The sequence below is a fragment of the Lucilia cuprina genome, chromosome 2, assembly GCF_022045245.1.
Source record: "Lucilia cuprina isolate Lc7/37 chromosome 2, ASM2204524v1, whole genome shotgun sequence".
Classification (NCBI taxonomy): Eukaryota; Metazoa; Arthropoda; class Insecta; order Diptera; family Calliphoridae; genus Lucilia; species Lucilia cuprina.
Genome location: NC_060950.1, coordinates 50,631,327 through 50,644,007, shown reverse-complemented (window position 1 = coordinate 50,644,007; position 12,681 = coordinate 50,631,327). Strand labels below are relative to the sequence as shown.

Below are 12,681 nucleotides of genomic sequence, written 5' to 3'. Positions count from 1 at the left end.
AACAAGTAGTCCGAATCTTACATATAAAAATTACTCCCTCAAATATACAAGTGCAGTGTGAATTCGACTCTCTTGTGAGAAATTAAAACTTGTCAAAACATTCAAATGTTTAACTTACTTTTTTGGCCACTTTTAAGGATCGTACGCGAATTGCAGTTATCCACAAAAAAAACTGCATTTTTTTAAATAGCTTTAAAGCACTTTTAATTTAGAATTTTGTTTAATTTTCATGAACTGGAAAAAATATTTTTTTATTGAAAATAGTTTTTAAAAATACAAAATATTTAAGTCTTTTAGAATTAATTCAGCTACATCGGAAGCTTTAATAATTAATTCTAGGAATTAAATCATCGGGATTCTTAAAAATGTAACTCAATTTCAAAAAAAGAATTAGGGAATGAATTCCTTTAGAGCTTTGTTTGTGGTGTAAATATATTATTTTTCAATTTTAGACAAAATCACTAAATAAACAAAGAATACGACGTAAAACATTTTAGCAAAATTTATGAGGTTAAACTCATATTTAAACCTTGCACAATTTCAGAAAATCCCTTTTTTGTTAACAATCAGCATTGAGGTAAAAAACAACTTTAATGCTATGAATAATTATTCTACGGTGAAAATAAAAAATACATTTTTTTAACAATAGTGTTATACTTTATTGTTATTATTTACTACGGTCAATAATGTAATTTTTATTTACAGTAACATAACATATGATGAGTAAATACCAATAGTTTTTGCATCCATATCACATCGCCGGCATAAATATTATATTATTCTTGGTTTGTACTTGGGTAAGGAAACATCGTACCTTTATCTGAAACATAAAAAAGTGAACGCATAAATTAAAGCACTTTATAAATTGAATTTTAGTTTTGCATAAATAAGTACCTGGATTGTTGCACATATTACCGCTTAGACTAGGTTTTGGTGGAAGTTTGGGAAGACCATCATTTTTGGGAGAGAATTCCTTTGGCGACGATCTTGGGTGTATAGCAGTAACTGCAGCGTGCACATTGTGATGATGAGAATGTGAATGCTGGTATTGGGGGTGATGTATTGAAGAAAATTGATGTTGGTGTTGAGAACATGACAAGGAGGTAGAGGATGTTGTGTTTTTAAAAAATAATTGTGAATGATCAGAACTGTGATATCCAGAAGGGATATGGGGCGAAATGGGTGTCATAGGTGTCATGGGTGATGTGGTTGTCGATGAACTTAACGCAGGCGATATCGATTGGTCATCCGAATTTGTTGTTGCCGTGGTTGTATTCAAATGACTAAGATGCGGAACCACAGTTGACGTATTTGGAGGACCTGTCATTATAGAGGGCGAAGCTGTCAATACCATAACAGAATTCGACGCTGAGGAGCCTGAAGATGCGGACGTAGATGCAGAACGTTTTTCAATCGCTGAATTACGCCGTATCATAATACTGCTAGTATTAGGTAATAACAAACTATTACCACTCATAAATTCGTTAGTTTGGACACGAGTACTAGTACCAGAGGAATGGTGATGATGGTGATGGTATTGCTGATTTTGATTAATTCTCGGAGGAATAGGTGGTGGACTTAATTCACCATCACGTGGTGGTAGCTATAATGAAGGAAGACATATTAATATTATTTCATATCTTATTATATATTATTTTGCCCTACCATTGGTGCGTCAGGAGCTTGACGTTTTTGAGCTAAGTCAGCACAGCTCTCAGTGCGTTCCTTTCTCCGTGGGGGCAACGGTGGCGGCGCTGCTCGGTACTCTACATTTGCTGCAGTGGGTACATTTACATGCGGTGATACAGGTACTGTGGGATTGCTAAAATCTACTGTTACATCTGTTACGGAAAACTGAGGACTCGACGAAGCAATAAAGACATCATGCGGGCTGTTATTTTTAATAAAATTATAACAAAATTTTGATATTAATACTGTAAATTAATAATATAATTTTACATTTGAAATTAATTTGAATTTGAAATTAAATGTAGTTCATAAATAATAAACCACTAATCCACATTTTCACCACCACCAGTTTAGTTTATAGTTCTTCTATTAGTTAAAACAACTTTTATATGAGAACTGTCCATTTATTTAAAGTTAACTGAAAATGGATGAAGGCGTAATATCCAAAAATAAAAAATCTAGTTTTAGATTGAAAAATGTCTACTACATCAAAATACATGTTGTCACAAATTTTCAGAACTCTCTTGTCAAAAACTCAGATTTTAGTGACATGAAATTTAAAAGGGTGTAACAACAAAGTCCTAAAAAGCAATATAATAGAAAATGTCTGGTGGTACAGTCATATTCAACCGTGTTTATCAATGTTCAGATATAAATATTTTAATTAATTAGAAAAATTCGTATATCTGAGAATCTTAAAATTTTACATGAAAAATGTTGACATTCATGTGAACATTTAGAGAAAAAAGGGCTGACTTTTAATGGGCGTATTGGCGCCTTCCATATAAATTATATACAAAATTTCATGTATCTGGGAAACTATCAAATTATTCAATGTTGTTTTTGTGTTACATTATAATCCTTATAAAGGTTTGGAAGAATGGGAGAAAATTATATTTAGAATCTTCAAAATCGTAATGTACAGTGCTATTGTTCAAGACTAAATTTATCGATGTAAATCTTCGTGTTTTATGTTCCATTATGAATAAGACCGTAACAAGTATTAAGTTTACTACATTTTAAAATTTAAATCAGATTATTAAATACCAATTAAAAACCAAACAAATAATTCAATATAGAATCCGACATGAATTTTATATGAAAAAAATAAACTTTTATTAACTTACCTAACATGGCTTGATGAACTGCAATTAGTTTTGTTTAAAGTTGCTGTACTATGGAATGGAGATCGGTTGTTTGTGGAATGAATTTCATGTCGTGGACTCACGACTACTCTAGGTAGTGGAGACGGCAATGGCTCATTGTCACTGCCAGTCTCAGCTTGGTTATTGTATATGTTGCTGCTGGTCAATGAGCCCGTTTGTTGCTGCAACCCAATACAATCATCGGATACATTCCAAGCTGAATTTAAACTTGACATTGTTCCTGAGCCACCATCACCAAAAGTAGGACTAAACGCCGCCTGTGAACTAGATGCAGAGTTTGGCTTTTTCGGCAACAGTGGTGCCTCTTCTGCTCCATTCGCTTCTGATTGAAGTATGTCTGTCCTTGCTGGTGGAACAGGGGCAATGGAAAATGTACTATTAGTTATTTGCTGGCTACTGCCGCTACTAATACTATAAGCAGATGAAGAAGTCCACTTGGAACCGTTTCTTTCTGGTATTATAACGTTGGCGAAAACCGAGAATGCTTGGACATTGTTCGAATTCTGATTGTGAGTATTTACGCTGCCACTATTGATAGGTGAACTTTGTTCAACAGTACTGGATTCTGAAGCTGGTACAAATGAATGTGAACGAGTTGTTAAAGAATGAACAACATTCATTGCATTTAGTGTGCCATTATTTGTGGGATGACTTCCAGTATTGTTAGCGCTACTATTTGTATTATTTTGTCGTCGAGGTTTAATACCCGGAGATTTTAGTGTAATAGAACTCCATTTTCTTGGCTACAAATTGATGAAAAAAGTAAACAATTTAATAGTTAAAAAAAATAATGTCATTTTTTTATGTTGATACAATGTAATATTTGTAAAATTTTAAGTTTAATTAAAATCACAAAATATACAATTTATATGTACATACATATCGTCATATTAAGTAAAAAATAAATTACAAAGACATCTACTTTTTTATTGATTGATTTACGAACATAATTTTGAATTTTCGAAGTTTGTTTTTTTTTAGTTTTTATTATTCAGATATTATTATAAAACCGTTAAACATTTTTCGATCTTAATATCGAAGTTTTGAAAACAATAACAAAAATTTAAACATAAATTGTATAATTAGGAAAAAATTAATTTTTCTTTTTTTCGAACTTAACTTCGAATATTCGAACACAATTTTTGTGATAATTTCAGACGGAATGTAAAAAATATTTGGAGCTTTTTGAACCCTTTGAAATAACTGTGATTTTGTTCAATACAAATTGTTTATGCTATAAAAAACCTAACTATAAAATAAAAATATTTCATGTTCAATAAATTTTAGTCGAATATGCGTGATATTAAATATTAACCGCCTGTTTCACAATATCGAAACAACATTTTATTTCTTATAAATATATTGAAAACAAACACAACATTTTAAATTTATTATAATATATAAATATATTATTTTTACTTACAAATTTAGGAGGTTGTTTACATCCTCTTGGTTCAATACGAAGACTTTCATGATACAAAAAGTTTGATATGTCTGTGTCTGACATACCCTTAAATGGGTCCAGATTTTCTAAAAAATTCTGCAATAAAAAAGAAAATTTTAATTATTTAATTTTAAAAATTAACTATCTTCGTTTAAGAACACAAAATTTCCATCTACGTTATTGTTAATTAAAGTGCCCAAGAAACAGCCTTTTTAAGAATTTTATGTAGGAATTCTACTCAACCGATACATATTAATGTACTGAACACGAGAAAATGAGAAAAATAAAATATATATTTATTTTCAAAAGTCCCCTACCAGCGATTGAAAATCCTGACCTCAGTGTAATTTTTAAAAATTAAAACATTTTCAATTTTTTTTAATATGTCTCGAAAATTCCATAATTTTAAGCTGATTACGGGAAAAATAATTTAAAAAATTTATAAAATAAATTTGGTCCACAACATGATCTTTAGTGGGTTGGAGAGGCATTTTGTTTTCGCTTTTTATCGAAATGGGTGTCAAGTCAAAATTGTCGTAATTTTTAGCTCATGCAGAAAAATATTCCAAAAATTGTTTAGCGTTTGGTTTAGTCCATTTCAGAATTTTTTGAAATTTGTATGTCCCTTATAATACAATAAGAGTCGTTTTGCGGACCAGAAATACACTAACAGAATTTAATTATTTTTTTTTTGCAACAAACTTAAAATTGCGAAATTTCCGACACCCAATTTGACAATGTAGGGAGTTGATGACCTTTTCAAAAAAAATAGTTTTTTATTATTTCCCGCATTTAGTTTATTGAAACGTACCTATCGTATTCCTCTTAAAAAGTAGTCCACGGAACATCTTATTGTACATTTTAAAATAATATTTTTGAATAATAATGCTTTAAAAAAATGTTTATTTACCCTTATTTTAGGATCCACCATCAGACAGTAGGGTTGATTTTGATACTGTTGTATTTCACCAATGATTTCAGACACTTTTCTTCGCTTTGAAAAATTAATAAGTTCAGTGTTAGGCAAACAATCTGGATTTCCCTCTTCCAAATGCAAAATGTTCGTTAGATAACGACCAAAGAACGGCACGCAAGGCGGATTAATTGATCGCAAACGTTCATGATATTTTTTAAGGTGTCCATCATTTAATTCTCGACATTCTTCCAAAAACTTTTCGTATCTTGCCGGTAGTCCTTGAAATGTTAACTTTAGGCGATAGACTGATGCACTGCCCATTGCTGCACTAATGGATAATATGCCATTAAAATTGTTAAGCTCCAACATGACCATCATTATTTCTATTGCACGTGTTACCATCGCCACTCGCTCTTCATAATTTTCAGCTTCAATTATGGACTTTTCTATCCATCGTGTAACATTTGTCGTGTGCTTCATAATTTTGAGCAAATTAGGACTTTTTTGTTCCTTGTCCTTTTTTGTCCACGGAGAACCCACTAGTTCGGAAGGTTTAACATTTTTATATAATTCAAACTCCAGCAGTGTTAGTTGCCTTGCTAGTTCCAGCGGATGTAGGGTAAGCAATGTTATTTCTGAATCAGGAACATTTAAATGATGTTCAATAGGTGGTGGGCTATGGCCATAGGCAAACGTAATTTGTTTATGGCATTTTTCTTGATCGGTCTAAAATAGACATTTTGAAATAGAATTATTAAGTAGTTATAATAAGAATTGTTTATTAGTTGTAATTAAAATTGATATTGATGAATGGCAAGCCTGCAAATGAATCATTCATTTTGGCTCAATTTTGAATTAACTCATGTCACAAAAATGAGAACTGAATGAGTTTGGTAAAAATGAATTGCAATTAATTTCCAATTCATTTCAAGAGCAGAATTTTTTGAAATACTCTGAACGACAAAACACATTTAATATTCGAGAGGCAATTAATAATTTTTTTAATTTCAATTCAAATGAGTTGGAAATTGCAATTCATTTGAATTGAAAACGAATTGCAATTCATTTGACGAATGCATTTGAATTGGAAATGAATTGCAATTAATTTTCACCAAATTATTTTGAATTGACAGAAATTTCATTCAATTCATTTTTTAAAAAAAGAATTAATTCATAATTTGCTAATTCAATTCACAAATAATTCACGAATTAATTTAAAAAAGAATGATTCATTTACAACTCTGAGGAATGGTAAACTTCTAACAGCATCAGTCTTTTAACATTTACTGGTTTTATATGAATGAGTGTTAAACCTTTTTTGAGATTATTGGCTTTAAACTAACACGACTGTTTATTAAAAGCACTTTTGTATTTATGTTTTACTTACTTTTCTTTGAACAATTTTTAAAACAGAATCAACCCATTTTCTCATAGATTTTCCATTAACACTTTCCAAAAACTGTAATAGTTTCTCCAATAATGTTGGGTCCTTTTCGAAGTCGTAAAAGTGGTGATCCACCCAGTGGCGCAACACATTCAAAACACGAAATTGCACCGGTTGTACATACTCTTTACGATAACGCTTCCAATCCTCCCGTTGTGAGTTTTTATGCAATTTGTCAGTGTCACAGCTTAAAGGATCCTTATCGCTATTGTTCTGATCTGTATAAACTAAACTTGGATCGGGTATATTGAAACGCTCTATTAGCAAAGAAAGCAGATTTTGCGGCGTACAAAAATATCGATATGTAGTGAGAAATGTTCGAACAAACATAGGATCTGCATATATATGGTAAGTTAGCCGTTCGATCAGTTTGCATAAGGTTGCACCCTGAAATTAAAAATTAAGATATCGTAAAAATTAACCTGTTAATTAAAACATTGGTATACTATAATTACCTTTATAAGCGGTACACCTGCACTTTCTCTCTCTTCTAGAACTATGTTGTCAGCGCTATCCGGCTCAGCAAATTTGTACAAATCAGTGCTGGGCATTCGTAACGGATGCTTTTTTTCAATATCCAACAAAATACTATCGAGTATTCTATCTAACATTGATTTTGTGTTAACCATTATAAGATCAGCCATCCAGTCATTTTTATGTTGAAAACTTTTAGCTGTAAGTGTTACAGGTGGTTGTACTCGCGGAGCTATTTCAAATGCATTCTTCAATTCATCGGTATCAGCACGGTCATTAATTTCGACACGTCTCATAAAAAATTTTTCTTTAAGTCGATATTCAAAAACTTGTGTATTTGCAGAATTAGCTTGACGTTTCATATTTGGCTTACAGAGTAGCATTAATCCATCAAAAAGATAAACTTTTCGTTCAGCTACTCTTTTGCCAGATCCGAGTTTTCCCAAAACATCCTCTACATAAGGTAGGAAAAAAATGCAAAAAATATTAATCTTATATACCATACTTATCACAAACAATAATATTTTAAAAACTATTTTTACAGATACTGAAGGTATATGGTAATAAAAAGTATTGATTTTATCCATAAAAGACGTATTTATCAGTTGTGGTAATCTTATATTGGAATGTTATTTCATTGTACATATTTGATTGAAATTACCTCGAATAAATTCATTACAATTTTGACCGACATCCTTATCCCAGTGTTCCACTGTATTTTGAAGTTCTCTTGTGCGTTCTATAGCTAATTGGCGGCGAGCTCTACTACTCATAGCAACGTATGACTCCCTGTAAATTAAAATATTGTTTGTTAATTAATGTTATTATTTATGTTTATGAATTTAGAGAATATGTACTTAGGCAACGGGGCTACTATATTCTCAAGATTACATCTAAGAGGACGAAGCAAACCCTGCACTTGCTCAAAACTCTCGATATCATCTTGCGAAGGACTATACTTCATTAAAATTTTAATATAATCAAAGTATACAAACGCATGCCATATTGGCACTAATAATAATTTGGGCAAATAATATTTTACAGCTTCACGAAAACCACGACCAGCCGACATTAAAGACATTGCCTAGTAACAATTACAAAAATAATATATATAAGATATATTTAACACAAGTTGCATTATGTCATTAAACGTACATTTGGTTTTGCCAATAACGCCGTTAGTGCATCTTTCGATCCTTGTGAAGTTACTTCTTGTGCATATTTTGTGTATACATCGAATTCTTCGGCTTCCGCTAGTTCTTCAAAACAACTTCCAACACACGGAGCACTTTGCTCTTGTGACATTTCAATAACGTCTTCCAGCGAACCTAATAATGTTACAGTGACCTCATAAATATCCATAATATTGGAAAATATAGGATCAAGTTCTTTTGGACTTCGGACAATTTTTGCAAGTTCTTCTCGAAATACACGAATGATCATATGTAAATCACGTTGATACTGTTTTTCGTCATTAATTAAATCTTTGACAACTTCTTCGTAAGTTGTGCTAGTGCGCTGGGCCGGCAGCGTTGGTAAGGGGCTAGACATTACATTTGCCTTTATATCCGTTTGATAGAACATATCCATTAATACCTGAAACGAGTGAAAGACAAATAAAATTTTCTATTTGTGTTTTTATGAGAATAATATATGTATTATAGATTACCTTATCGGCACACATTGCTACCTCAATGTCCTCCTTTGAAACTTCACAGTGTTTAATTTTTCTTACATAATTCCCGGCTAATTTTAATATGTCGGCTGAAATATACTCTAAAACAGCTACCAGAAAAACTGATACCGAACTATCAATTTTGTATTGCAGAACATCCTGTAAAGGGAAAATACAGAACATGAAAACCAAAATCAAGGTAAGCTTGTTAAACTGTGGAAAATACTTTTCCATTTGTATAATAATGGTAATATATAAAACTATGTATGTTTATGTATATTTTATAGAAATCTTACCTTTTGTAGCATAGTATGTACTCGTTCTGTTGGTAAGACAGACTTTCGTTTTTTGGAAAATGCCGTTTCTTTTGCTTCAGTTAGAGCCCAACAGTCAATTGGAGAAGGAAAATATTTTCTTACTTTCTCTTCAACATCCTAAAATTTATTAGAGATTAAAATTTTCAGAAATTCTTTTGCAATTTACAAATTAGTTTGATCAATATACATACAAATATGTACATAATATTTAAGCCTCTGGGACTGACGTGGTAGTCTGACAGACACCAAAAAATCACAAAAATTTGATTTTTCAGTTTGTAACATGTTAATAAACACTGTATAACATGCATTGTCGTGTCAAAGTTAAAAAAAAAGTAAATAACAACTTAGAACCTCTAACTATAAATAGTTTAAGTAGGTTTCAAAAACAGATCTTATAAAATATAAGCTTTCAAAAATGGTGTTTAGTAGACACCACGTAAGTAAAATATGTAGTTATAAAAAATCCACGTCGGTCCCCCAGAGGGTTAAAAATCCTGAAATTCTGAAAATTATTAGCTTCATATATTATTTAAATAATTTTTTTATCTTCACGTAAACTTTTATAACAGAATTTTATTCCAATTCGAATTTTCGTCTTCAAGAAAAAATATGAATATATTTTTAGAATGAAAGGTATTACAGGAAATGTCTTTTTAGGAATTTCATGTAGTAATACCTCTCAATCGATGTGTATTAATGTACTGAACAGTTCTGGTCCTACGATTGAAAAAAAAAAAATAAAATAAAATATCTTTGATTATTTTAAAATTAGTCTCAAGAATTCCGTAATTTTGAGCTTATTGAGGGAAAAATAATTTAAAATTTTTGTAGATTATTTTTCCCGCGATAATTTTTTTGATCATATTGTACTCAGATCAATAATATAATGCAGCAATCTCTTGTTACACCTATGACTCTAAAATGGTATAAACAAGACAGATCTGGAGATCTACATTGAAAACCCGGAGAACAAGATCGTTATTTAGAAAAAAATTTAGACGAACGGCGATATTATTTCACATATTACACTCTTGAGAGCTTTATTAAAAAATTCTAATCAAGTTCTTTCAGGAAAATGTATTTCATAACACTGGATTATGATTTCTTTCATATATCTCTACATATCATTTAGCAACAAGGAGGGCATTAAAGAAAAATCTAACTTTTAAAAAAATGTACAGGAAAAACCAATTAAAATTTAAAGTTGAGTTTCAATCTATGCGAATTATTTTTCTTGAAGAGAAAAATGATTTAACGGTAAATCTATCAATTATTGTACCCTACATTAATTTAGTAGCTAAGTTCGTTTGTTCGTTCTTGCTGATTTTCGTAATGTTAGGACCTTATTTGAACCTAGACTTTATACAAAATCCTTCATGAAAATGTTTACGTGAATCCGTCTATAAAAATTTATAAAGATACGCCCATACTCTTGATGAAAAAGTTTGTTACGGAACATGTTTGCTTTCCTAGGAAATTAATGACTCCCTCAAAAATTACAATAAAAATTTAAAATTTTTATTATTATTTTTAGCATTTACCTAAAAAGTTCTCATACATGTTTCAAGATTTGTAAGAAAATGCAATTTTGTTTTCCAAAATGTGTGCGAAATACCTACTTTTTCATGTATGTATGTACATTTTTTAAATTATAATTTACTATAACTTTTATGAAATATTTTTTTGCGGCTTCACTGCTGATTATGTTAAAGCATATTTAAATAAAATTTCAGTTAACCTAACATAGAAACTATGAAAACTACATTGGAAAGAGCAGATATTAAGAATGAATATTGGTAATACATATATCTAAATCAAATAATCCAACACTTGGTATGTATTTCTTATACATCCAGCCGCCAGATACCGGCATGTATCTGGCGTCCGGACACATGTTCATTTACAAAGGTTTTGTATTTCTGATATTCGTCCAATTGTTATTACTTTAAATAAATTTTTGTATACTACATAAGTTTATTGATTTGGTCATATTTTTTACTCACAATCAAAAATGCTACCTTCAAAACTGAATTGAATTAAAAATGTAAATAAAACCAACTTAAGCCAAAACGATTTTTTATAGAAATTCGTTAAAATTTAGGAATGCCGTATAAAAAAACTTACTTGAACAGTATGAGGCAGTGGCTTTGCACAAAGCATTGCTAATATGCGAAGACATAATGTCTCCACGTACATAAGTGCTTCCTCTTTGGCTGTAAGACGTGGATGTACTTGGTCTAAGACCTATAAGAACATTTACATGTTTAAAAGGAATATAATTGAAAATGTGAATTAATTCGTACCTTTTTTAAGGATGGTGTGAATAAACCCCTCCATCGAGCTGCATTTTCACTTTTAGTGAAATCGTATCCATCAGTATCATTAATTCCTCCGCCACCGCCGACTCCGTGTTGTAAGGAAAACATTGTAGTTTTCCTTTTTAAATATTAATTGAAATAAAAACAGACTATTTATACATTTAGACATAAACTGCACATACAAAAATTACACTCGCCGACTCACTTTGGGGTATGCACTACTTGACGGCAGTGTTTCCATTAAGATTCACCATAATAATGGAATTGATCGGTCGTACTTTATAAGTTAACTATTAAATGTATATTTTTATTATATTAAAACTACTAATTGTTGTTTAAACCGAAATTTGCAAAAACACAAGCACACAAAAATGTACAGATCAAATTTTACCGACGATTGTATTAATGACCGCAGTTATTGTAGCCAGTAAAGTATTTATCAAAGGGGATACACAATTTATATATTCTTTTCTCTGCTTCTTGTTCCCCATATAATTTTACTACTTCGCTCAATATATGTTTTAATTTTCATAACAAAATTATCAAACTATTACATTATATTAAGAGAATTATAATGCAATTACTTTTGTGCTTATTGCTACTGCTTTTCCGATTATAATTCTTTAAAACAAATATTTTTTTTCAACATTATCCATTCTTTTACGAATTATTTTTTTTGTAACACTTGAAAAAAATTGTGAATTGTATGAAAAATCGATTCAATTTTACACATAGTTGTATAATTTCGTACAAAAATATACTAAAAAATCAACAGTGGTACTAAAATTCTATGAACAGTGGTGCTAAATTTAAAATTTTCTCGTCAACATTAGAACAATGTTATTTTTATACACAATTCGAGCGATTATCTTTGGGGAAATAAATAAAATAAAGTGGATCATAAGCTTCAAGTTCGGAGTTATTTAATGTGTTTTCTGATGTTTCGCCCACGATTGTTAATTATTCATGTTTAAATTTATTCCAATAAAAATTTATATTATTAGTTTTTTACATCGAGTTTTCGATTATATAATAAAAATTATTCGATTACTTGTAATGAAAATAATACATATTTAACATATTTTTTTTGCTGGCATTTTATTATTTATTAATGTATAAAAAACTAGGGATGTTTATTATGGGTAAAACGCATCTTCTTTTTCGCATGACCTTTTTCTTAATACAAAGTTATTTAGAAACAGATTTTACTATAGATCCTCTATCTCTTTCAACAC

At 30.4% G+C, this 12,681-nt stretch overlaps 1 protein-coding gene across 2 annotated transcripts; it reads right to left on the bottom strand.

The window, feature by feature from the left end:
• Positions 1-634: 634 nt before the first annotated feature.
• On the bottom strand, positions 635-12,140 carry LOC111679121 (protein son of sevenless). Of its 2 annotated transcripts, none has more exons than XM_023440621.2 (16): positions 11,652-12,140; positions 11,432-11,595; positions 11,253-11,372; positions 9,105-9,242; positions 8,803-8,967; positions 8,289-8,729; positions 7,991-8,217; positions 7,795-7,922; positions 7,115-7,587; positions 6,603-7,046; positions 5,210-5,941; positions 4,279-4,395; positions 2,817-3,598; positions 1,666-1,891; positions 895-1,603; positions 635-820 (listed from the first exon to the last, which is right to left on the bottom strand). In XM_023440621.2, exons 2-16 carry the CDS (start codon positions 11,552-11,554, stop codon positions 777-779), a joined length of 4,869 nt encoding a protein of 1,622 aa, XP_023296389.2. In that variant the 5' UTR covers positions 11,555-11,595; positions 11,652-12,140; the 3' UTR covers positions 635-776. The 2 variants fall into 2 exon arrangements, with proteins under 2 accessions (XP_023296389.2, XP_023296390.2); XM_023440622.2 differs by having other exon boundaries at positions 11,432-11,564.
• Between the last annotated feature and the right edge of the window lie 541 nt (positions 12,141-12,681).